Raw genomic sequence first — 27,323 nt, forward strand, 5'->3', positions numbered from 1 at the left:
ACAGGTTTAAAGAATATACAAGTAATTCCAGGACAGCTGTTGTAATACAGAGTGTGGGAAAATATCTTTTAGGGTTCAGCATCAACATTAAAAAGGGAAAGTGGAACTGGGTAATGTTTGAGTTCGAGAATAACAAGAGATCGAGAAATCACTTTAAAAACAAGGTGTCCAACTAAACATGAAAATATCTTCAAGTGAGGTAATTAAATGTCGTCTTATTTTGAGATGTATTTCGGCGTATATGTAAACATAATTTAACACCTAATCAGTACTACTGCTGAAACAAGAACTTTAAAATACCCCTAGTCCAGCTTCCTGTATTTCAAAAATGTAGTCAGCCTTTTTTTGGGTATTCAAAATTAGCTGATTTTTATATAAATTTTATATAAAATAAAACTATAAATGTTTTAAAATCAATCATCGTTTAAATTTTCTTAAGATTCAAATTCTAGAAAACTAAAACCTGCAAGTTTTTCAAGATACACAGTACACACTTTGCCAATTTAATAAAGTTAACGAAAACAAAAGACGGTCTTTAAGTCGTCACCTAATTATAATGTGCGTCTTTTTATGACTTTTTAATGAAAGACTTATCTTATATACGTAAATAAGGTGTGCCAAGTTAAGCCTGAGCGCAGATTGCAAAAGACCTTGCGAAATAGATTGTTCTTTGTCACAGAGTGGTACAGTACGGTACGGCCTTTCTAAACAAAGAAAAGGATTGAAGTATTTTGCAATGATAAAGCCTATTTTATAAACAGGACGTAATCTTTAAATTCTAAGAACAGAAACTCGTTTTTTCTAGTTATTTAAAATTGTGCATTGTGGAAGAGAATGTATGTGCGAATGACTATAATTTTCTAAATGTGAATAGAAAATTGTTTAAACCTATGGTGAATTAAATATTATAAAGAAAGTTCTGTAAGGCCTAATTTATCGATCTCCGTGTAAATTATCCGAGTTTAGACTAATACAATTATGTATCAGAGTTTAGACTAATACAATTATGTATCTGAGTTTAGACTAATACAATTATGTATCAGAGTTTAGACTAATACAATTATGTATCTGAGTTTAGACTAATACAATTATGTATCTGAGTTTATACTAATACAATTATGTATCTGAGTTTAGAACAATACAATTATGTATCCGAGTTTGGACTAATACAATTATGTATCAGAGTTTAGACTAATACAAGACATATCCTGAATGATTTTACTGTCATGAGAATCGTCGGCCAATGAGAAGAGAATGTCAAGAAGAAGCTCCCTAGATAATTGGCGCAATCTCGGCTGCTGTGACACCTGGAACATTTGGCATTACAAATTAATATGATCATTTCATTTTTGTTTTGTAAGTGAAATAAAGAAGTTTTTGGATTATTTCTCCAAATAATCTAACTTGCAGTGTAGGTTTATGAGGTTTATCTAACTTGGACGATATACAAGCAAGAATGTAATGCAAGGAAAGTTAATTGCAACTTGCGTATACTCTGAGTACATATTAAAACCAGTTCTCTCTGGGCGGAATTTGTAATAAAGAATAGATGCCTCAGTGTTCGTTTAGTATCCGAGGAGGTTAAAAGCATTAAATTTTGATAATTTTGATAATTCAGATAATAGTTTCCTATGACCGGAATATTTCATTGATTATTTATGTGAAAGATGGATCCCATGTCAGGCTTCGACATCCGTCTTGTGTTTACATTACCGTCCAGTGGCAGTACACTGCCATGCAGTACAAAAGATGCGTACACCTCTGAATTAACTTTCCTTGCATTAAATCCTTGTATACGAGTATCTTTATACCTTAGAGAAGTATCTAACTATGAGGTTGAGAGCATATTTCTTCATATCTGCCGCCTGGCTCCTGTCCGCTGCTTCTAATATCTGAAGAACGTTCTCAACGGTTACATTTCTCTCCAGGTTGGTCTTACAGTACACTTGCAACCTTAGGTAAACAGAAAATGTATTTTCAAGATTATTTAAAAGTGAGTCGACTTTATGATTTTTTCCTAGAAGTAAAAATCAAACAAACAAGAAGCCTATATCTTAAAAGAAATTGTAAATAATTTTTTTAAGAAGCATTTTTTAAAAACTTTTTCTTGAAAAATAGATGAATTTATAAATAGATGAATTTCACAGAGAGATCTATAGGATAACACATTGATGAAGTAAGATTCTTTATTCCTAACCTAAAGCTTACCCCCCCCCCCCGTAGTAAAACCTCTACCTGTTATTAGAGAAAATGTAGAAATGAGGAGCAGAGAACAAATACAGAGAATCCTCAGGAGGCATCTCTACATCTCCGTAATATATGTATCGAAGGAGAGAATCAAAACTCTGTCTACTCGGGACCATTTCTCCAATAGAGATGGGAACCCTGTTGTCTGCTGGGGAGAAGGATCTAAGCATACCCTCGAAGTAGGATGACCGGGCAGCAAGGATAGCTTTGTGACTGGGTATAGGTGTTCCATCCAGGATAAGATCTATGTCAGCAAACTCTCCTCCAGAGTGAAGAAGGAACTCTTTCAAATCTTCAATAAGACCTGGACCCTGGTCATAGTTGGTTCCTTCCTGCAGAGATCTCAACTGCGGAGTCTGTTTCCGACGAATGATTTCGACCATCAATGGTTGTTCAAGGGTTTCGAACTCTTTAGACATAACAATCTTGTTATAACTGGATTCTTTAATGATATATCGCAGACAGAATTCTTTAATAAAGAACAGATTAAGCGAGGATGCATGTTTCAGCGCGTCCAACACATTTCTATGATTAATTGAATTCTCCAGGTATACAATGCATAAGGTTTCAAGACGTTTCATGTGGAACTGAACTGCCAACATGTAAACTTGCATCATACTCAGGACAACCTCGTTGGAGGCATGTTTCTCTCTCTGGCCTCGAGTCGGATCTATCTGGTCCGTGTAGATAAAATCCAGAACCATACTAAAAGCTTGAGGTTCAGCTTCTAGCATTTTAACCTCTAGAACAGGACAATCTTGCTCTGGAGGCCGCCCCTCTGTCTCCCGGAAGAGTTTATCAATATGCCTGGTCCTCGCCTGCCGAGCTTCCTTTATCCTACTCCGGAGCCAGCCAGAACGAGCCGCAACCATGGCGATATGTGCTGGGACACACACCTCCTTCTCACCAACAAGGAAGTTGATATCTGTGAACTGTCCTGACTGAAGAAGTCTACCGAAGTCGTCATATAAAGTGCATTTAGGATACGCCGCCAACTGGAATCGGTACATCTCTCCAGACCGGATATTGTTGTCTACAGTTCCGCCAAATACATACATAGCAGCTCCTACAACCGCCGCGGCGTGAAAGAGGCGACCACTCGGCAGCTGTGAATCATGAGAAGGCGGAATAATAAACCAAGCTTGAGTATCCAAATCAAAGCAATGCACATCGTTTGAAAGATTGTTATCCGCCGCACCGCCAAATACGTAGAGATGACGATCATATGCCGCCATAATATGCCCGTACCGCCATGTCGGTGGGGGCGGACACCCACGCAATATGTGCTCTGTGGTGATCCTAGTCCAGGTATGAGATTTGAAGTTAAATTGGAACAGAATATTATTCTTCCTCTGCCCACTCTGCCCGGAAAAGACGAACATGGAGTCCCGGGCAACTGCTACAGGGAAGTTACAGCAGGTTGGGGGACATTCTCCTACCTGAAGAACCTCCTCCCAACATTTAACCTCGGATCCTGATAAAAAAAAATGTCAATAATAAATCATTCATCATAACGATCAAGGGACCGATGACGTTATTTCATGTAAATATCCCATTACAGAGTTAAATGCCCGATTCACAACAGTACCCCTCTTTTCTGAGTAACAATGAGGAAGAAATCGTCACCTGGAATCACGCCAACAGTCTTATTTCTTTGTTTATTTGGTTAAGGTCAATTTTAAAATTCGGTTATTATTTCAAATACTTTTCAGTTTTGAAACATTCTTGTCTGAATCATTAATTAAAAATGAAAACCAGTTACCTATTAGGGATATAGTCCACATATCATTCAACCTTGCATTGCCATCATATCCTGCAAAGATCCAGAGCTTGCCCTCATATACAGCAGCACCATGAGCGGATCGAGGAACTGGTTTCTTTCCAAACTGTGGGACTAACTGCCACTGTCCCATCGAGAACTTATACTCCCACAAATCATTTCTATTTGTCAGGTTGGAGTTTGAATGAATATCTCCGGAGAAACCGCCGAATACATACATACTGGCTCCGTGAACAACCGCCGAGTGGTGATATCTAGGTGCAGGCGGTAGCCCATTCTGTACTGCCCGACCCCAGGACTTCTCTTTCACGTCGAACCTCAGAAGATCGTTCAGCATCGACTTTCCCTTATCTCCGCCAAACACGTAGACGGCGTCCTTGTACGCGACCATGGTGTGTTTGGATCGTCTGGGACCGACAAACTCGTCGCACTCCGGCATTTTCCTCCATCGATCAACAGCCTCGAAGGGTCCGAAGTCTAATGTAAGGCATTCTGCGGACTCCGACCAGTTTGGATCAAAGTCTGTGTTTAAAGGTCTGGAATACGCCATATTTTCCTGAATTAAAATGCAAGTTAAAATTTAGCCTAGCTAAGAATAAAGTATATTTTTGTTGCGGATCCCATGGTCCACACTACATACAACCCAAAATAATGCGAAAAGTTACCTAAATTGAACTAAGTTCCTGCGAAATTTGCAGCTTGAACCGAACCTTCATTTTAAACCTGAAAATTTATCAAAGTAAAAAATCGCTTATTTCATTTTTCATTTCTAACCGATTCCTTCTAAGTTGTATTGCCTCCAAAACCTTTTTAGGCAACGTTTCCAGATTTTTGGAATTTGTTATAGTTCTCATACAGGAGTAGCAGAGCAGGGGGAGGACATCTCTCAACCTTAATACTCGGTTACTCTTACAGGACCCGTCTCCCTCTCCGCAGCAATCCGTCCTAGAGCTGCAGGACGGATCTATCTCCATCCTCAGGGTTTCAAGGCTCAAGGTCTCAAGGTTATCACAGGATAAAAATTCATCTCCTGAAACAATTTGATGCTTAAGACTGAAAACTGTACCATTTTGAATTCTTACGCACCTAATGTTGTTCCCTTTGAAGATACAATCTGAGACCAGTAGGTAGCTTGGAGGGAACAGTGCTCAGTAGCATTTGTATCCAGGGGTCCTTCACACAGGATACAGGGTTCTACAGTTTCCTCTGTATCCACCTAATCAGGGATAATATTAATAAGTGAACACTCAATATACAAGGCTTGTTAGAAATATTTGACTGAATAAATTCAATCAATTTAATCTGAGAGAATACTCGTGAACTAGGTTTAGTACCTGAAGTTTATCTCCGGTCCTGAAGACAGTGCTGAGAGTAGCCGGAAAGTCCGCCTGTAACCCAACAAGGAACTCTTCAGTTAGTTTCCGGATACTGAACAATCCGTCCTTACCTGATCAAAATACAATGTCACCTTGATAAACGGCGAAAATTCTTCTTCACCCCTCACGCACTTTAAATCAAAGGTAAAAAATAGTTTCAGCATTAGCGTTAAACCCCTTATTCTTGCAACAAGAAAACACAATAAAGAGTCAAAGCACTTAGTTTTTCTTTCTAAAATTATTCAAAAAATTCTACTAGTCATCATTAGAACTGTGAACATTTCAATTATAAGCTTTATTTATACAATGTTAGTTGTCCTAACCTGTAGTTAAATTAGGACCCGGAGAAAACATTAAAGAATGAAACTGGGAGTAGAGAGCCAATTCTTTTCCAGACACGTCCCGCAGCGGTCTCAGGATTGTTACTGGATCCCGTGTATCCTTAAACCCTGTCTCATGGGATAGGTTTACACCTTTACCCATAGAAACTCCAGCAAGCAGATCTATAGAGATCTTTGTCCCGTTCTCTCCCGTAAAGACCTTGGAGCAATCCATCTCCTTGGATCCTGTAAGGATAGATCTTCGTCTAAAAATCAAAATATTTTCATTTAATTTCATAAAAATGAAAAATTAATTTTTTTTATAAAAAATGAAAAATTTACTTAAAATTATATAAAAAATTAAAAATCTATTTTATTTTTTTTTTAAATGCAAAAATTATTTAATTTTATAAAAATTAGAGCCTTAAGCTTTTACACTTTTAAAAAAAATTATTTTTCTATAAGCAGGAAATATGTTTTAAAATGTTTTGTATTTTCTTTTTTCATTTTGAGTTACAAAGAAAATCTTATTGCAATTGAAAAACTGTAAATTTGTTTGTATTGTTCACTTTATAAAATGTTTATAATTGCTTGAAAAGTAGATGTCCAGAAGGTTTCAAATATCTGGAAACTTTCACTAAAAAAAATATAACAGTAAACGTTCCTACAAAAAGAAAATAATTTCCAGAAGTTTATCTATATTTTTATTTTTGTTATTTTAAAATTACATTAAAGATTAAAATCTGGATTTCCTTTAGGTTTTAAATGTTTTGAATCTTGCTTTTTTAAAATTACATAAAAATTTCAAATCTGAATTTCCTTGAGATTTTAAATGTTTTAAATCTTGCTAAGGATTAAATCCTGGATTTCCTTGAGGTTTTAAATATTCAGAATCTTTCTTTTTAAAACTGCACAGAAGAGTAAATGTAAAAGAATAATGCAAACCTCATAGTGTTAATAAAATCTTCCTTTGCCGAGTTCTCTTTGATATTTTCAACAGCTCGGAGCAACTCCTCTCCCAACCCATCCTGAGTAGGATTAATCAACATGAAACAAAACTGCAAATATTTGAGAATATCCTGAGAGAATATCTAAACAAGATTAAATGCATGTTTAGATAAATGAAAATAGAAAAGGTAAAAATTAGATCTCAGAAGCCAGAGCTGAAAACTTTAGAATGGTGGATATTGAGATTAATGCTTGATCCTCTCTTTTTCTTAATATCGAGACTAACTTAATCTTGTACTTGTATCCTAAAAAGTGTATAAAATTCAACCAATCAGAGTCGCATATATGAAGCCGATAAATTTGAAATTTTGCGCGCTATTTAAGATTATATACAGAATTGTTGTCTAGGCCCCTGGAGACCTGTCTGCCGGGGGGGTTATGACGAATTGTACTCTACCGGTCCGGGACAGAAAAAGCATGGGGTGTCAGCTGTTTCTTGTAAGCTGCACCGACCTAGTCTCAGTCTTTACTTTTCAACTCAGGGTCTTCTACTCTTTTTTTACTTGCTTTCGAATAAAAAAATTATTAATTGTAAAATATTTGACTGAGAAAAAAAACTATTATCTCTTAATTTTTTCTTCTTTTAACAAATGTAGGAACAAATGTAGGGGCTAAAATGATCTCTACTGAGAGGAGGGAAGGAGAGGGGGTGTAGAAAAATATAAGGCACTTTGTTAATCTCCTGCACTGGAGAAAGAGCTACAGTTGCATTAATACAATTAGCCTGGGAGCAGAGGAATACATTTATTAAAACTTCAAATATAATTAGTAACATTAAACAGAGTAGAAAACATTACTATATTAAAAAGAAAGGGAAGGTGGATAGCAAAGGAAGAAAAATCAAATTAAAACATAGGAGCTTTAATAGAGCAGTGTTAGAATAAACATGATTTGCAGAGCTTTAAGCAATTCACTCCGGAACAAAATTTTAAAAAAATATCCACCAATAAAACAGAATAATTAGCCCAAAGTACTTTTTAATATCGTTCATGTCTACGAGATTGAGAAGCCGAAAAAAGAGAGAAAAAGCTTACATTAAAAGAAAGTTCTGCGTAGTCGAACTCTGTCGGAGAAGAGACGAAGGAAACCCTGGAGGGAGTCTCCAGAAGGGAAACGTAAAGAGGAAACCCTGTATACTCCGCCTCTTTGAGTCGTTCCCTAGAGAATACACACCGTCAACATTTTTCTTTTCAACCCGAGTTTAAAACCTGGTTTATCGATAGGGTTTATTTTTTATCCTAAATCTAAATATACTTTCAATTACTTTAAAGAGACTGTACTTGGTAAACATAATATTAAAATTTGTCCGATTCTACCTCGACTCGAAAAGTGTTAAATTCTGATAAATCTCGTATTATCCTCTGCACCATAAATCCGTAAGTTACTTTTTGAGAAGAAAACAGGAAAACTAGGAGCTGTTTCATTTATTCATTCATAAAAAATAGGTTTAAAAGGTACCGTTGTGAATCGGTCATGTCACTTTAGAACTGGATTTCACATGAGGTTACGTGTTAACAGACCCTTTAAGAAAAAAAAACTTCATTTGGAGGTAATCAGTCAGAATTTAATGAATTTGAGCCGCGTCTCAAATCCCCCAAAAATCGGTGCCGGCTTAAATCTTGAAACATTGAATACAATTTTAAGTGGAACCAACAATTTTTGAGCCGCGGCGTCCCAAATTCAAGCCGCGGTTCAAATTCTTTAAATTCGGCCTCAGATTTATTACTAAAGTGAAAAGAGAACACTGGAAAACTATGAAGTTATTAATCTAATATTTAGAAAGCCTCGACTTTAAAGCGTTGCAACAGCTTGGGCTTTAGGTTTACCTCACTTAGCCTTAATACTTTCTTTTAGCAGTGCTTTAATTTTGAAGCAGATCCGAATCCTGGATCCGCACTTGAAAAAAATGGATCCGGATCCGGATCCAGGTCATTTCTTTAAGATTTACTGAATTTTTTAAACAAAAAAATAATTTTTAAAACTTGATGAACCATTCAGAAATGAGGAAATTTTATAATCTCTCTTTTTTCATAAGTTCAGATTTGGGTTTCAGGAGTAGAAAAGTTTTTTATGGAGTTTTTGGTTGATACTTTACCCCTTGGATCCAGATCTGTGGATCCGCATATTTTTCCGGATACGGATCCAGGAAGCCAAAATCTTGCGGATCCAAAGCACTGCTTTTAGCCCTTTACATATGAATTCTTAAGCTTAAAAGGAGTAATTGGCGAAATACTTCTCGATTTTTGCGCGATTTGCATATCTTGGTTTTTAGTGAGAATGTTCTTGCCTGATATTGTTAATTCTCTGCTGTTTGTTTAACTGTAGTAGACAACCTTCATCCACGTAAAGAACATGAGGGTGGAATAGGAGTTTTTTGTGATCACTCTCAATACCCGTCTAGATATATAGTATTTACACATTAAACAAATTAAGTATTATTATTAATTTTATTATTTTTTTTTTACGTAAAAATTGGTTAAATCTAATTTTTCAATTTTTTTAATGTTTTCCATTTTTCTATTTTTTAAAATTTCATTTTATTAATATTTTTTTTATTATTTAAAAAAACCAATTATTTTTCGATTTTTTTCCGATTTCAACTTATACTTAAAGTGCACTACAGTGAATATGCAGGGGGGTGGGGGCGTCGATGAACATTTTTTCTCTACAATGCCGTTTTAACCTTCAAAATTATGCCTTATATTCGAAAATGTGCTTGATCCCATTTCCGGAGATGTTAACTACTTTTTCACCCCCTAAACGCTGTTTTGTTGTACTAAAAAGTGTCACTAAAAAATTATATGCCCATAAAATTGGGGGTTGTCGTTAAAACATTTCACTTTAAAATGCCGTTTTAACCTTGAAAATGCACTCGAAATGTAGTTGGTCCCTGTACTTCAGATTTTCAAAAAATTCAACCTTCTTTAGTCATTTATTTTTAAAAATCCTAAATTCTGTTATGTTTGAAAATCTCTGGAAACGAGACCGAGCAAATTTTCGAATATTAGGACTTCTTTTTAAGATTAAAACAGCATTTAAGAGAACATTTTTCATCGATGACCCTTCCATTAATGAGGATTGCACTTGCTAGAAGAACTTTTTAACACAATACCACGATGTTTACTAAGCTAAAAAGCCTAAACACACTTTTATCAGAGACACTCTGTATATACATTAAGTAGTATAAATCTGTGTTTGTCTATTATATGTCTTTGATTCTTACACTTTTTACAAAATACATGTATAAACCTTTACATTGAGAAATTTTCAAATTCTTATATTTTTGCAACTTAGTTTCGATGACCTTTTATATCAGAATTCACAAACTATAAATTCCTTTAGATGAAATATGTATATGCATAGCATTATTACTAATATTATTATCATCATCATTCAACCTACAATCAAAATATCATCTCCAGTAGGCTATAAAGGTATCTTACGTAGAGCCCCAGGGTTAAGCTCCTGGCCACTTACCCTGTCTGTTTGGTATTAGTCAATCAATGGAAGTATTTAGGACACGCACCTCTGCCTCTTTAGTAAAAGTGAATTCAACCTATATGAAGCATAAAGTCTGACCGCGTCAACCTTGTTGCACCGGCTAGCCCTGTCCATAGAACTAGGTAACTGGGACAGGAAAGGTTGACCCGGCTCGGAAATTCAAATGTACTACGGCTACTCGTGAGGAGTAAAATTATAGTAAAAATGTTATGAATTATTTCCTAAGATTAACAATAGGTTTGTTCTCCTTGCACTTTTTGCAGAGATGGATCTGAGTAGGATCCAACCTTGCTTTAACCAGCTCAGGTTCTAACTCACTCTCCGTCAAACTACACATTCTACTCTGAAAATAAAAATATTTTCATAAATAAAAGCCAACTTAAAAGTTTTACTCATAAAATATGTTTTTCGTCACATAACTCATATTTTTTAATCTTCACAATTGACAATAAAATTGTTAAGTCTTAATTATCAATAGGAATAAAAATTTCTATAGTTATCTTTTTTTAACTAAATTTAAACAAAATTATTAATTATTTAAGATAATTATTTTCAATCTGAATGTTCTTTTTCAATCTTTACATAAACATTATTTTTGAAGAAAGATATCTCTATGTCCACCCCAAAACCTTTTTGTGTGGAAATTTTGTAAATATTTAATCTATACGCGTGATGCAGGTTTCTTTTATTCTGTTAAACTTGTATATTCTCAACACCTTGCTTTAATCTTAGCTACAAACAAAAAGAATAAAGGAAATTAGATTCGGTTTCTACAAATTCTAAAATTGATCTTGCTCCGGATAGAATCTTGAGCTGAACATAGGTTTTCTAACCCTGGATACTCTGGTTGATTCAAACCATACTTGAAAACAGGTTTTCTAACCCTGGATACTCCGATAGGTCCAAACCATACTTGAGTTTAACACAGGTTTCCAACCCCTGGAAACTTCGGTAGATTCCAACCATACTTAGAGTTTAACACAGGTTTCTTCCCTGGATACTCTGGTAAGTCCAAATCATATTCAGAGTTGAACACAGGTCAGGTTTCAATCCCTGGATACTCTGATATATTCAATCCATGCTTGGAGTTGAACACAAATTACAATCTCATACTTAGAGTTTAACACAGGTTTCTAATCCTGGATACTCCGGTAGGTCTAAACCATACTTAGCGGACAGTCTTCTAGGTACAAACCTTCCACCTATTGGGTTACAGATCATTTTTTTTTATATCCAGTAAAAAGAAATATTTTTTTGACTTGTTCGAATAAAGTCCAATGAAATAAATTTTTGGAATTGACTTCTCAAAAAATTTGAGAAATGTTAGCAAAAAAATCAATTGAATCGTTGTTTAATGTTTTCTGATCTGCGCACCTAGATAATGTTTGGATCCGGTAAAAAATTTCGCACATTTTTTGGGAGCAGTGAGAGATATGAGAAGATCAGACTTCAAACATGGAGTAGATCCGTCAGAAGGTGGTCCATCCTCAACACTCCAACCTAGGATCTTATTGTTCAATATTGTACTAACACTTCAAAAAATTCCGGTATGATCTTGGATAAATTGTCTGGACCCCCCCCCCCTCTCTCACTCCTTTTACAAAACAGGAACCTCACTCAGTGACTTTCTGTCTATCTTAACCTAACCTGGAATAGTGTGTATAATTCAGACCACATTCCTCCATTTTATAAATAGGAGAAGAGGGAAGGAATTGTAATTATTTAAAAGTTCCAAATGGCAGGCTAAAGAGTGTGTTCCATTCATTCATAATTATAAAAAAACATTTAAAAAAAAGTTCTTCGAGGCATGATATTTTCTCTACGAACTATAGAGAAATATTAAGAAAGGATGGACTTCTTATCGGTCTCTGATGAATAATGTAGTAAAGAATCAGGAAAATAATAGGGCGGGGGGGGGGGGGCTAGAAAGTTTCCCCAATTAAATATTGAACTAATGATTCCTGAAGGAATATCTATGGAAGCCAGGGGTGTCCTTGACTGACTCAAGGAGACGAGAAGAGGGAGAAAGCTCTCCCGAACCGGGGGATGGAAACTGAACCCGAACAAAGCATCCACCAGGACGGAATACTCCGTATCTAAAACCGACTGTTCGGGAAGTGTCTCCAGGAAGCTAATATCCATCATCTGACATTGATTCACAAGGTTCTTGTAAAGATCCTTATCTGTTCTCTTCGGATAGAAAATACTAAAAACAATTAATTTCTTTAAACAGAACTGATGTATTTGTAAAAAAGAAGTTTCCTAGACTTGTATTGTTTTATAAATGGCGGGAATTACTAGCTTCATTAGATGAAAGGGGTTTAATAAATGAAAGAATTCTCTGTAAGCTACTCAACTCAATTAAAGCCGGATGGAGGGGAAAGGGGGGTATTACAGAAACTACGTAAAAAAGAAGAGAGGACACAAAAAAAAATAACTATATTAAAAATTCACTAAAAATTGTTGCCTAGGACTATATCCAAGAAGCTGAAGGTGCCGGGCAGCAACTGCAGTTACGAAACATTACAAATAGTAATACAGGCCTTGAAATGGAAAAAAGAAGTATTAAAAGAACTTAAAAAAGTAATTTCGTTGGATCACCATTTTAAGAGTTTTACAACGGTGCCCTTTTTAAACCTCTATCTGAGAAACACTGAGGAAGATATCATTTATTTTTCAACTGAAATGTGTTGAACTCTGGCAACTTCCTTAAATTTTCTGTAGCATAAATCCGCAAGTACTTAAATCAACCCAATTTAGAATATTTAAGTTTGAATAAACAAAAAAAAAAATTGAGTTCAAGTTTGATTTCACACAATGAAATAAGACAAAGGAGAACTGTTTTGATTAAAACAGTAAATTAAGAACAAGTTTGATTAAAAAAAAATAATATTATACATCACGCGGAGTGAAGGCTTGAGAATAGAGGCGGAACGAATATTAATAGATTTTTTTTGAAAAGTAAATATTAGTATATATAATCCAAATATGTGTTTTTATGTCTCATATTGTAATGTTTTCTATTTGTAAATGTTCCTAATCCATCACCACCATTGTTTCCTGGACCACAGCACACCAAAACATTTCCACCACCTTGGATAAAACATTTTTTATAAATTTGGTTTGATTGTCTGTTTCCAATAAACGTCAAACCCGATAAACCGATCTAGCCCTGTTTGACGACTTACATAAACCCAAGGAAGGGTTTGGAAACATGTTATAATCAAACAATAAATACTCAAACTTCAATCTGTGAATGTTCAAATATCAATCATCTTACGATTTTATTCAGTTTTTGATAAAATTATCTTAGTAATTAAAAATAACATTTAATTATGTACGGTGGAATTGGAGGACGACATTTAAACCATGTGTATTTGATAGGTGGTGTATTTTTCGACCTACGCAAATCAGCTATACTTCACTTCTGACTTACGACAAATCCGCTATACTACACATCCGACCTACTAGCACGTGGTTTTACAGCTGCTAAATGGACTTGTGGCCGCAGCACCCGTCCCCCTAGCCTGTCCTAGCCTAGGGGGCCGAGCCTTGTATATTTATACAAAAATAAACAGCTGGTGTAGGTCCGATATTGCAGTAGGTCGGAAAGTTAGTAGGTCAGAAGTTTAGTAGGGGGGATGTTGCGTATAGACGATGTAACATTTTCATTTGATATTGTTTTAAAGCAAAAGGCTTTACCAGTCGCTTAAATTCAAGGTATGAAGTTATACATGGGTCCGTGTACACTGTACGTTATACATGGGTCCTTGTACACTGCACGTTATACATGGGTCCGTGTACACTGTACGTTATACACGGGTCCGTGTACACTGTACGTCATACATGGGTCCGTGTACACTGTACGAAATACATGGGTCCGTGTACACTGTACGTTATACATGGGTCCTTGTACACTGTATGTTACACATGGGTACGTGTACACTGTACGTTATACACGGGTCCGTGTACACTGTACGTCATACATGGGTCCGTGTACACTGTACGAAATACATGGGTCCGTGTACACTGTACGTTATACATGGGTCCTTGTACACTGTATGTTACACATGGGTACGTGTACACTGTACGTTATACATTGTTCCTTGTACAGTGTAAGTTAAACATGGGTCCTTGTACACTGTACGTTATACTTGGGTCCGTGTACACTGTACGTTATACATGGGTCCGTGTACATTGTACGTTATACATGGGTCCTTGTACATTGTACGTTATACAAGGGTCCTTAAACACTGTACGTTACACATGGGTCCGTGTACACTAGGTTATACATAAGTCCTTGTACACTGTACGTTATCCATGGGTCCGTGTACGTACACTGTACAGTCACTGAGTGTACAATTGCTGTATTTCATGTTAATCACCATGACTTGTGTCTAACAGTCGTCTTCCTGTCTCAACAGTTTTTTTTAAATGGTTCCCATTTATCCATTTTCAATTTGAAGTATTTCTAGAAAAATTACCTGGATAAGATTTAGCGATAGCATGAGCACAAGCAAGCCCAGCTAATTCCATAAGCTGATCAACAGAAAACTTGTATTCGTTAAATAGTTCTACATCCACTTCTATAGCTTCCTGCTGTCCTGTTACACAATCATTAGTTTTCGTTTCAAAGGTTTAAATTTAAAAAAATGGAAAATTATAATTTTAACAATATTTTCATAGATAAAATTAATTCTGTATCAAACTACTTTACAGGAAAGCTATAGGGAATTTTACTTGACCAAGGGTTCCAAAGACCAATTTTGTAGGCAAATATTTTTGAGGAAACCCTTTGTAAAGGAAAAAATGTATATTGCAAATTGTAAATTGTATAATGATATCCCTAGATATTTGACCATATTGAGGCTAGTACAAGAGAAACCTCGAGTAAACCCTTTGATCTTGCTCCTTAATACAACTCCAATCCCATTCATCTAAACTCGAGAGAAAACTCTGAAATATCTGAAAAATTCAAATATAAAAAAACAGGTTCAGATTTTATCTCCAAGATCAAAGAAAAACGTCAAGAAAAGAAAATATGTCAATTAGATTTGTTTAACAAAAATTGTATAAGAGTTTAATCACAGTTAAGTAACATAACCAAAAGTCAGAAATTTTCGGTTTCAGGATCACGCATTGATCTCCATCTAGATCTACGGATTAGTTAATCCCGTGGTGATTAAACTCTGCCGTGATAACTTTAATTTTAGGGATGAAGCATAGATCCTTAAATTTTTAAGTGCCCACATTGGATATCGAAATCAAGAGTTCAAGATTAACGATACTCCACACTACAACTTCCGACCTCACTTAGAATTTTTCCAAATTGTTTAAATTAAATGAATTTTTGTAAGATCGTTCTTCCATGTTTCAATTCTGCTTTTGTTTTTAAAAGATTTCTTTGACAATCTATTTTTGAGTTTGCACTAGCAGAGATGAACAAGAAAATTGATTTTTAAGTTATCTTGAGCACTGGAGCAGCGCAGTATGGAAGATGTTTTGATTGATTTAGTAGTAAATACTTCGCACTTTATGGTATGGAAAATTAATCATAATTTCAGCATGTTTCCTCCGGTATCCCCACAGATACTGATCAACTACAACACAACACATTGAACATGACATATTTTCTTTAGATTTTAGAACAATGCTAAACATCCGCTTCTTTTTCCTGGATCCGCCCGGTGTGGCGTTAATTCTGGGTAAACGTTAAATAATGGTAGTAGATTCTACGCAGCAAATTTTCCGCGGCATTCGCGCATATTTATGCAGTAGACGGCAATGCGCACAGCTGACAGCAGTATCTGGTTGGTATCACAACTAATCAATTCTTCCGTTATCAATATACACTGATAAGTTGTGTGAATTCTGTGTAAAACAACGGAGTGAGGCGAAGATATTGTCAATTATATTCTAGTGCTCTCTCGATATTTTCCTAATATACCATTTTCACATATGTTACACATTGATATATAATTGGTCATGTGGCCGCAGAGCCCGGCCCCCGAACAAGGTCCGGTAATTTCCTAGTATACGATTTTTGTAAGTTGTAACATCGATCCCTAATGTTAAAATTTGATTTTTTACTGTCTGTTGCTCAGCTAAACTTGATTGATTCTCAATCTCAACGTTTACGTTTACCCAGAATTAACGCCACACCGGGAAAAAAATGATTCAGACCGAGGTCTTCAAGATTTACTAGTTTTTTCCCCGCTTATTTTTATGCTAAAACTTAATGGACCCTTCAGATATTAACAATTCTTTATATCATCTTTCATTATTAATCAGCTGAGATTTGTACTTTTAGAGTAATAGCTTTTATTTTGCAGGTTTTGGTTGTTATTTTACCCCCTGGGACTTGAGCCCCGTTTATAAATAACTTTCAGGTCATTTTTTTATTCAATATTTTCAAGAACTTAAATTGTTTAATGTTAAGGTTTCCTAGAATACTGTTGACCACTGAATTATTATTCTCCTTCTCTAATATTTGTTTAATTCTCTGGGTTAGCAACTCTACAGCATGAATTGAACAGCCTCTGGAAACACCATAAATCAATCAATCAATCAATCAATAAATCAAGCAAGCAAGCAATCAATCAATCAATCAATCAATTCCATTAATTTTGCTGTTGTTGTTCCTGGACTAACTGGAATTTTTTTTGAACTGTCAATCATTTTTTTTCTAAGAACAAATTTCATGATGCAACAAAGAGATAAAGGTGTTTTCCTGATTTCTATTTCCCGTATATCTCCGTATTGAAGAATCTCATCCTTTTTCAAGAAATCCAGGAGTTCNATTGACCCTTAGTTCTGCATCATACCTTGATATTTTACCTTTAGTTCTGCATCATACCTAGATAATAAACCCAAAGTTCAGCATCATACCTAGATAATCTATACTAAGTTCTGCATCATACCTAGATATTTTACCCTTAGTTCAGCATCATAGCTAGATAATGAACCCTTAGTTCTACATCCTACCTAGATAATTAACCCTTAGTTGTTCAAAGTCCCTTTAAAATTCAACTACTTAAAAATTGAAGGTAAAAAATCTATTTTGAAAAGAAAATTATGTTTACTTTGTTTCATAAGAAGTGGTCCTGTCTAAAAACTTAAAGGGAAGATAGTTGTTAACTTTAAGTACTGTGAATTCGTATATTTTTTATATAAATAAGTGATAATTTTGTAGTCGACCATCATCATCGACCTGTAGAAGGGTGAATACATTATACAATAAACAATAAACATCCTAGTTCTAATTTCATTTAAGAAACTAGTAAGCTATGGGTAAAAAAAATCGGGCAGAAAACTAAAAAAAAACGCTGTGGTTTTAACCCACATTGAAAAGCAATAATATTTCTTAACATAACTGATAATCCCCCTATACCTGAGTACTCCATATTGTTGAAGAGATTGAGGAACTCGATAATCCGCGAACATTGTCAATCGATCAATATCAGGAAAACTACCAACACCACAACCTAGTAATCAAAGAATTACACAAATCAGGAAAACTACCAACACCACAACCTAGTTCAATCATTTAATCAATCAATTACTCATATCAGGAAAACTACCAACACCACAACCTAGTTCAATCATTTAATCAATCAATTACTCAAATCAGGAAAACTACCAACACCACAACCAAGTTCAATAATTTAATCAATCAATTACTCAAATCATGAAAAACTACCAACATCACAAAACAGTTTAATCAATTTCACGAAACCACAAACACCTAAACCTAGTTCAATCAATCGATTAAGATCAGGAAAACTGCCAACACCGCCAACACCACGACATAGTTAAATCTATTGATCAAACACCAGGGGTGTATTTCTTCTCGAAAATTATTCCCCCCCCCCCTTTCAAAATGAATTTTAGTCCCAAAAGTTGTATGTGCTTGCGGGGAGCGGATTTTTTAGGGTCTGAATTGCTAAAATTAAATAATCCTAAGGGAAAATTCAATGCCTTTTGATGTCCTAATTTTTTATTTTTTTTTAACGAAAAACGCCCGGGGTTAATTCTAAAAAATACACACCCCTGTTAAACACTTCAATCTTTTTGCGTCCATTGCTAAATATTTTCTACAAAAATATTAAAAAAATGTTTCAGAAATACCTTCGTAAAGACACCAGATATCTGCGACTAGTATCTGCGCTCTCTTGTTAAACGAAACCTCTCTCCCCTTGAACTCCACCCAGTCCCTGAAACACTTGAAGTTCTCCAGGACCAGGTCCAGCAGGCGGACGGCGGAGTTGTCGGATTCCTTCATTAAGTTGCTGAACCTACCGGAATATTTATCCATGAGAACATGTCCAACCTCTTGGAGGCATCGAACCCTATCCTGGAGAAGAGGGATTGGTACTCCGTCGTCTCCGACGAGTAAATCTCCGAGGGTTTTCTCATCTATACTCTGGTAGAATTCTGGTGATGTTAGCTTAGAACCAGCATCTGACAGAAATAAAGTACTTTCAGCGGACTAAGTAATTTGTTTCCACACCTTTACTTTAAAAATAAAAAAACCAACCACTTTCCGTCAAAATATCTTCCAGGTCATTTTTTTCCGTATAGAATCCCAAGAGCGATAAAAGAGAAAGCCCCAATTTTCACGAATAAATGTCTGACCATAACGTCTACATTAACCACTATTATTTGAACAATGAACATACCTAAAGCTCTATTGATAGCTGCACACATAGCTAAGTATCCAGTGTAGGTCGTTCCTGTATAAATAATATATATGTATTGTATATTTGACAAATTTTTCTCAGTGAAAATCCACGACGGCAAGGAGCGCAGATCTCTAAACCGCTAGCAACTTAGAAAGAACACAATTAGCTACCAAACCAAACCTAGGTACTTTTTACCAAAGCTTTACGTGAAGGGATTAAATGTAACTTGTTTCTAATGAATGACCCCTCATTGATCAACATTATAGATTGGACGAATTAGAAGTATTTGACACGAAACATTAGTAAAAGATAAGATTGTTCCTACCATTGTATGTAACAAGATACTGAGGTCCAGTCTCCGGCTGCCAGAAGGAGAAGTTTAAGGTGTCCGCGAACACAACCCAGTCCAATCCGGCCTCGTCGGCCTCCTGGGGGTGGACCTCTGTCTTGACAAACATGGACTTGAGGTCCAGCTGACCGGAGAGAACCTGCTGGGATATATCCTCAGTACATCGGTCCAACCCTTCCTCAGATATCTGGAAATATTATTCCTGATTTTAACTATGTTAAAATCCAAAGTACATCTCTCTTCCTCAGATATCTGGAAATTTTATTCCTGATTTTAACTATGTTAAAATCCAAAGTACATCTCTCTTCCCCTTCTCTGTCAATAATCATGTTTAAATCTGAGAGGGAACCCAACGTATCTTAACATTACATGCAATAACAAGAAATTTTAAGGACTTTGGACAGTTATCTTTCTCAAGAAATAAATCAACACTATTTCAGGTAAATGAGATCAAAAGAGAAATGGCAAAACTTTGCACTTACCTTGATATATTTAGCATTATTTGTTATAAATACAGCTGACTCTGCTACATCAGGTCCCATCTTAGAATCTGAAATGTCCCTTTTAATCTTCAATTAAACGCCGTCTCGTTTTTCTCTTATAATTGAGTGTCGATGGTCTAGCGCTACGAAAATTCTCGGCTTCCAGAACGGGTAAACCTTTAGCAATTTCTCCGATTGTCTCACCCTCAAGGGTAAACACGATTCTGTCCTTTACATCCTGGTGAAGCAGGAGGTTCTTCTCCCACATCTTGTCGAATACGTCCTCTAGGAGTTTGTCGATATTCTCCTCGTTCTTCTTCGCAGTGTTCAGCGCGACAAGAAGGGATAAACAGATTTGTCGGTAATCCTCCCCGTCGCCCCTCTTCTCGCAGTTTTTAAATGCGACCTAAACCATTTATTTACTACAGTTGTCGTCGTATATAATACAATAAAGACGACTTTTGATTTAAATTTTCCATTTCTACGGAAGCTTTGAAACAACATGGATACACATAAACATGAAAAATCTTTTAATTGTAAACTTGTAATTTGAAAAAAGGTTTGTTAGAAATCAAAACTAATGTAGAAAAGTCGTCTTCATTGGAATGATATAAACGTTTACCACTTTTAAATGTTTTCATATGTAATCGAACCTGTAAGATATCCACGTAGGAGTTCACATCCTTGAGAAAAACCAGGTTATATCCAAGATTATCAAACCACCGTTTAGGACCGTAGGCAACCCCTAAAAAGTAATAATTAAGAACAATTAAAAAAAATCCTTCCAGAGTTCTTCATAATTTTCTAAAACTTGTTGCACCTTAACTTGAAACCAATACCGAACTTAAAATTAAAATAAGAATAAATTAAAAGTGAATAATGGCTTTATCCAGGAAAACATCTGTAATTTCTGCGATCTTCCATTGACCGAGAACAGATTCTATATTAATTTTTAACAGATGAAAGCTTTCATTGGTCTTAAAGAGACTCTTCATGCAAAGAGGGCAATTGACGATTCCCTTCAAACCTTTATATAATCAATAATGTGAAAGCTTGATTTCCTTGATTAATTCGGAAAGTAGAAATGCAAAAGTCAATTTTGCAGAGAAAACCAGCAAGGAGAAAAATTAGATAAACATTGATATCTAATTCATACTTGATCAGACAAAGCTTTTAAAAGTACCGTTGTGAATTTAAAATTTTGGCTAAAGTCCCTTTAAGACTTTTTAAAGACATCCAGAAGGAATTGGCTTTTTTTCCGCCGGACCGTCATAATCCTATACGGTTTAACCCCAACAAGAGAAAAATCTTTAAAAACAGAGAAGGAAAAAAACTACCAACATACCTAAATCCTTAGTTAGTGTGGCGCTTGCTTTGAAGAAAGTTTCTGATTTAACAACAAGAAGATATTTCATGATCTGGGACCAGAGAACAGAATTTGAATATACTCCGCCAGATCCTACCGTCATACAATCCAAACAGTTCCTCACACTTTTAATCCTTCAAATTAATATCTTAAATAGTTTTTATTCGAAAATAAAAAAAATTATATTTTAAATAGTTTTTATTTGAAAATAAACAAAATAATATTTCAGATAGTTTTTTTATTTAAAAATAAACAAAATAATATGTCAAATAGTTTTAATTTGAAAAAAAAAAATTATATTTTAAATAGTTTTAATTTGAAAATAAACAAAATAATATTTCAAATAGTTTTAATTTGAAAATGAAAACAAAATAATATTTCAGATAGTTTTTGTTTGAAAATGAAGAAATAATGCTTTGATTTTCTAATTCGTCGTGGACCTTAGATGCTTTGAACTTTGAATTCTGTTTGATCCAAATAATACAAGTTTGAAATATCAAAGGTTTGGACTATCAGGTTGCAAAGATATAAGATAAAAGAAATAAGATAATTAGGGTTTGTGTCAAAGACTCAATTCCTTTAATTGGTGAAGTGTTTTGAAGATTTTCGAGGAAATTTTATATTTGTCAGAGCTTAGAAATTGCAAACTAAAATGTTGACATATCTACATATATAAAGTTGCAATCTCTGTCTGTTTGTTTGTCCGATCATAACTCAAGAACCCCTGTTCAATTTGCCTCAAATTTTGAATGGGGAACTCTGGGAGACCCACGGGAATGTTCTTAAGCTTGGTTTTGAGATTCTTGAGTGGGTCGACTTTAAAAGCGAAAATTTTGTTTCGCGGTAAAATCGTTCAACTGCGGATAAACGGCGGAAGTAATTTGTATTAACCTTAGCATTATTCAAGCTAGTATCTTATATAACAAACCTTTCAACTAGATCTCTTGTATGGTATTCCTGGTTACCAGGAATCAAACGGAACAGAGCGGCATTCCACTCCTTTAAATGGGTCAACTTTATACCTAGGATATAATTATAAAAATAAAATAATCATCGAGAATATATATTCTCCTCAAAAACCAATTTTTAAAGGTTTTTTTATCTGAAATGGGGAAAATAAATAATTTTAAATGTAAAATAATTTATTTGTTGAGTTGGGTAAAAAGTATCAAAATGAATGAAAAAACTTGCCTTTTAATGCCCAACCTTTTCATTTTAATTGTAAACGAGGGCTATTCCTATTAAATATCTAACCTAAATCTGAACTGGTTTTTAGAATGAAAAGAACATCATTATCCGTCCTTGTCTTCTGAATCTTCCTAGTTATATTCTGACTTATCAACTCCTCTGTAGCTTTTAAAGCTGTCCGATTTTCTCGGAGCAATTCTTTTATCACAGATTCATAAAAGTCTTTCTTCTCCGGGTACTCAAAACACAGATCAAAACAGATGACAATTGATCGGGATATTATTTGTGGGTCTGCGGATTTCATTAAATTTATAGCTGCGATAGATTTCACAAGATCGGTTCCTTGTCTAAGTATCCGGGATAGTACAATAACAGAAGGACTAATACAGATTGCATTCTCTTTAACAGAACTATTCTCTGGGGTAAGCTCAGTGCACAAAACCAGCTTCTCCGCTATATCCACCAGGTTCATTTCCAGCAATTGTTTAACTGGACGCCGGCATATTGATGAAAGAAAGGGTTTGTTTACTGGAAGACGATTGAGAATGAGGGGAGCTTGATCAGGAGAAACCTTGCAGAGTTCGACTAGAGCCTGGACCAAAACTTAACAAATACATATAATTATATAATTCATTTTGGTTTTTCTTCTATAGTAAAATACGCTGAGTAAATGCCTTTATGGACTTTTTTTTGCATTTTATCAGTTTTTTGGTTCTTTTTTACGTATTTTTTTCTCATATTCTTAATAACAATGTTTAGTCAAATAATATAAGCTTTAACGACAAAACTGTCGCGGAAATTTTTTTGAAATTGCTGTTCTTTAACGAATAACCCTGCACTTTTTTAAGTGTTGACGGATGAAAAATGGAGTCTGGTTCCAGTTCTCGTTGATCAGTTAAAAAAAATCAAATTTAAAATTTTTATGTTGAAGTTTAATTTTATGTTTTTGTTCCTTGTTCTCCCGGAGAATAGCGTTTAATTAATTGTTCCAACTTCTCTCCATCCCCTCTCTTTGCTACACCGAGAATAAATGAGTTCGGGATGGATTTCCCGTAATAAATCTGACGTTTATCCAGGAGTGAAACAATATCCTCGGCCTCCTTGTCCTCCCCCCTGGCCAGGTAGCAGAGGATTAACCTCGAGGCTACAACCTCGTTGAGAACAACACCAGCAGAATTGCGCTCCTCAATCATCTTTAACGCACTCTCGATGTCTCCGCGCTTTGCGTACTGCGTCAGGAAATTCTCATGAGTTCTTGAGTTGGGACCTGTTTTGTGCGCTTTCATATCACTACAATTCATATTCAAAATTCAAATCAGATTATTTAATTGTTATGAATAATCCAGAAATAGATGAGTTTCGGCTGCGGATTATTTCGTAAGGATATAATTCAGAATATATTTGTATTCAGTCTAGATACAGAGGAGTCGGATTTAATTCCGTATTCAATGCTAAAGATTCAGATCTCATCATTTGGTGCCGGCTACGGAACCGAACTCATCTTAGAAACAGTCCCGATCCATTTCAGACATAGATTGGTTTTAAAATTAAAATTGTTATCTAGGCACAGACTCTGATCAAATACACAATACGGTGGTTCATGATTTTCGTCTTTCGTCTTTCCAAACTAAAAATTGAATGATTTATGACAATTTAAAGGGGGGAGGTAGGAATGAAAAATTGGACATCAAACAACTTTTTTTCATTCTAATTTATACTTTTTATCCATACATTTAATTGATTTTCACTAATTCAGCGAATGAAATTATAATTGCAAATTCGAGCTAGAAAAAAGGATCAAAACATTATTTTTAAATAGATTTAAAATTGTAATTATGGAATAAAATTTTGAATATTCCTGAGGAACTCCTCCTGGTCGAAGTCCATGTCCTGGTAGATGTAAGCCTCCAAGGCTAAGTTGTAAATAAATGGATCTCTAGACTCCTCCAACTGAACCTAAAGTCAAAACTTTTTTATTGTTAATTTGATCAGAAAGCACTAATCCGTGTCTATTGTAGTTCAAACTCTAAGGCTTAATCGCTAAATAAAAAATTTCCACTAGGGATTAGAGCACATTAGGATAGTGTCGTTTGATACTAAATAAATCAAAACATGTTGTAATTTAAAAAATCCGAAATGTTATTGACTAGATTTTAGAACAACTGTAAAGGGAAACTTTTTTAACCAACGCAAAAAATATGAGTTTACATTGAATTTGGGGAAAAATAGAATAAAAAAGGAAAAAGGAGAAAGGAAAGGTTAATAGCAAAAAGGTGGGAGGAAAGGGAAAAGGGGAGAGAAAAGTGGGATGAGGGAAGGGAAAAGGGGAAAAGGGAAGGGAAAATGGGAGAAGAGGGAAGGGAAAAAGGGAGATGAGGGAAGGGAAAAAGGGAGAAGAGGGAAGGGAAAAAGGGGAAAAGGGAAGAGAAAGGTGGGAAGGGAAAAGAGGAAGAGGGAAGGAAAAAATGGGAAGAGGGAAGGGAAAAAGGGCAAGAGGGAAGGGAAAAAGGGAACAGAAAAGTGGGAAGGGAAAAGTGGAAGAGGGGAGGGAAAAGAGGAAGAGGAAAGGAAAAAATGGGAAGAGGGAAGGGAAAAAGGGCAAGAGGGAAGGGAAAAAGGGAAGAAAAAAGAGGGAAGGGAAAAGGGGAAGAGGGGAGGGAAAAGAGGAAGAGGGAAGGAAAAAATGGGAAGAGGGAAGGGAAAAAGGGCACGAGGGAAGGGAAAAGGGGGAAGAGAGAAAAAAAAACAGTATTAGAAATGCTTAAAAGTTTGCGCGGGCCATAAAATTTTACCCAATCTGTTAAAATTGTGCATTTTGTTCATCTTTACTTCTTCTGAATTTTTTTCATTGATTTATATTTTATTTACTAAAATGAGAAAAATCTTGAATTATTTATCTGGTTTGATCCAACCGTCCACCATTTATACCTGTTTAATTGTTTTCCAGGCAGTTTCTGTAATTATCTTTTGATCTTTTGGATATAAATCGACGATATCTCGTTTACACGCCTGAAATTATGATTAATTATAAAAACAGATGCTCGTTTTAAAATTCGCTCTTAACATAGATTTCTAATTGTTTTAAACTGATATTTTTTAATTCTAATAATCCAGAAATAATCCTTGTAGTCATGCGAGGTCCAAAAAAATTGGATTAGGTTCAATTGGTTAAGGAGTTTTGACGTTTATTGGATACAAACAGACCAGCCGAACTTGTACATGTATATAAAATGATTAACCATTTTTAATTTTTTTTTTATATCCTATCCATAACTTCTTTCATATATTAACCTTCATCATGTCGACAACATCCTTCTCCACCGCTCTCTCTGCCAGGCTAATATTAGTTATAAAGCTCTCTATCATATACCCCCATACATCACGGTCCTTCGACACCCGAATTCGCAGCTCACTAATAAACAACCTCGTCAGTCAAATACAGTTTTAGTAAATATTGTAAAAACTTTAGTCCTCGGGTTTTATCCTGGAGAAAACTTTTTCCCCCCCCCCCCCCACCCCCTAGTCCACTTTTGTAAATGGATTTCAACATTGTTAAAAAAATAATGTTAATTGCATTCTTTTGGAGTTAGGTTAAGACAATATCTGGGACGATCGCTGCGGCCTAAATAGGCTAGGGGGCCGATTGCTGTGACTATGGAACAGGCTAGGGGGATGAGCACCGCGGATAGAACAGGCTATGGGTCTAGGCCCTACGGCCACATGCCTCACTAAGCCCATGTGTTGCATAAAATTGGTATGAGAGGGTCAAAAAACGGGGTCNTGACCACTTTTTATAGTCAGCAAAATATTAATATTTTTTTATTTTAGGTTAGGTTAGGTTAGGTTAAGACAATTTCTGGGCCGAGCGCTGCGGCTAGGACAGGCTAAGCCCCATGAACAATTATATCCATGTGTTATCCATATTTCTCAAACGCCTCCCTCTTTTCAAATATAATATTGAATATCTACAATACCTGATAGCATTAAACCTCTCATCGGAATTATGGTGTGAAAAAGATCTTATTGGAAAATATAATTTATTTTGACGCAGTCCGTAAGGAAGATATATCCGTGCCAGGTTCATTTTAATTCATATTAACAATTTAACATGTTCACAGTATCTATAAATTCTTTATTTTGTGCAATATAAAATCTTTAATTTTCGCAATTAAATCATACAATTTCGCTATCCAATGAAACGTAAGCAATTAAACTGATGAAGGGTAGGAAATGTAGACTGCATAGCAGAATGCAGACTGCAGAAAATGTTTGATTAATTGATTTAATTTTCTAAATTGTTCCAGAAATCTGAAAATTAACAGCGGCATTTATCCACAGCGGGCAAAAAATTGGCATTTTATAATAAAAACAAGATCACAGTTTTTTTTTTTTAAATCACAAAGATTGCATGTGAAAAACACTTATTTCACTGAAATGATCAAATCCTAATGAGAAAGAACTAATGAATGTAACTTGATTTCGATGACAAAATATTATTCTGAACCACTGTGAGGAAAATGCCGCAAGCTGCATTTACCGGTTGCGATTAAAATTGGAAAAATATAAATGCTTTCATGGATAATCGTCATATGCAAAGTTAAATTAATTCTTATAAGTAAAAATTTCTAAGGTGATTTTGTTGCATTTCCCTTTCAAGACAGGAGATAAAAAACGGATCTGCGTTATTTTTCATTCTGGTTGTATCTTGTATTTAATTCTCTCTCTCTCTTTCAAACTTTTTATTTAAAACAAGAACGCTACAGAAATGAGAAAAAATATATAGTAACGATAAAAATACACGAATATTCATTTATATATATAGATATATTTATATATATAAAATGCTTCTCGCAGTTGACTCTCTAAGGTATGGAATTCAGACGAGTAAAAGTATTTAATTCAGTAATGGATGTTGCAAATTTAAATACCAAATGCAAAATTTTAAAACATTCTCCCATCAATTATTTACTTCAGGACAAAATTTCAACAATTTTCAACAAAACTAGTATATATTTAGGGTTAGGT

General features: G+C 35.1%; 4 protein-coding genes across 4 annotated transcripts; all 4 read right to left on the reverse strand.

Moving 5' to 3' along the window:
- Positions 1–54: 54 nt before the first annotated feature.
- LOC111709506 (leucine-zipper-like transcriptional regulator 1) lies at positions 55–4,583 on the reverse strand. Its single transcript, XM_023483189.1, has 4 exons — positions 4,010–4,583; positions 2,236–3,721; positions 1,812–1,953; positions 55–1,307 (listed from the first exon to the last, which is right to left on the reverse strand). The coding sequence occupies exons 1-4, from the start codon at positions 4,575–4,577 to the stop codon at positions 1,173–1,175; spliced, it is 2,331 nt and encodes a 776-aa protein (XP_023338957.1). The 5' UTR covers positions 4,578–4,583; the 3' UTR covers positions 55–1,172.
- A 167-nt stretch (positions 4,584–4,750) lies between these two features.
- Positions 4,751–11,198, reverse strand: LOC111709502 (cytoplasmic tRNA 2-thiolation protein 2). The gene is made up of 9 exons (XM_023483184.1): positions 11,091–11,198; positions 10,465–10,575; positions 9,019–9,128; positions 7,766–7,889; positions 6,669–6,751; positions 5,727–5,989; positions 5,362–5,474; positions 5,114–5,243; positions 4,751–5,057 (listed from the first exon to the last, which is right to left on the reverse strand). The coding sequence occupies exons 1-9, from the start codon at positions 11,196–11,198 to the stop codon at positions 4,762–4,764; spliced, it is 1,338 nt and encodes a 445-aa protein (XP_023338952.1). The 3' UTR covers positions 4,751–4,761.
- Positions 10,901–19,822, reverse strand: LOC111709511 (queuosine salvage protein). Its single transcript, XM_023483194.1, has 14 exons — positions 19,745–19,822; positions 19,239–19,449; positions 18,911–18,964; positions 18,360–18,692; positions 17,623–17,716; positions 17,111–17,120; positions 16,963–17,030; positions 16,677–16,771; positions 14,717–14,836; positions 13,269–13,325; positions 12,700–12,739; positions 12,194–12,438; positions 11,607–11,732; positions 10,901–11,434 (listed from the first exon to the last, which is right to left on the reverse strand). The coding sequence occupies exons 1-14, from the start codon at positions 19,802–19,804 to the stop codon at positions 11,346–11,348; spliced, it is 1,602 nt and encodes a 533-aa protein (XP_023338962.1). The 5' UTR covers positions 19,805–19,822; the 3' UTR covers positions 10,901–11,345.
- Positions 19,812–26,569, reverse strand: LOC111709510 (uncharacterized). The gene is made up of 10 exons (XM_023483193.1): positions 26,273–26,569; positions 25,590–25,710; positions 25,227–25,307; positions 24,157–24,254; positions 23,251–23,588; positions 22,365–22,901; positions 22,039–22,132; positions 21,090–21,244; positions 20,398–20,489; positions 19,812–20,150 (listed from the first exon to the last, which is right to left on the reverse strand). The coding sequence occupies exons 1-10, from the start codon at positions 26,380–26,382 to the stop codon at positions 19,827–19,829; spliced, it is 1,950 nt and encodes a 649-aa protein (XP_023338961.1). The 5' UTR covers positions 26,383–26,569; the 3' UTR covers positions 19,812–19,826.
- Between the last annotated feature and the right edge of the window lie 754 nt (positions 26,570–27,323).

The sequence above is a fragment of the Eurytemora carolleeae genome, unplaced genomic scaffold (assembly GCF_000591075.1).
Source record: "Eurytemora carolleeae unplaced genomic scaffold, Eaff_2.0 scaffold975, whole genome shotgun sequence".
NCBI lineage: Eukaryota > Metazoa > Arthropoda > Copepoda > Calanoida > Temoridae > Eurytemora > Eurytemora carolleeae.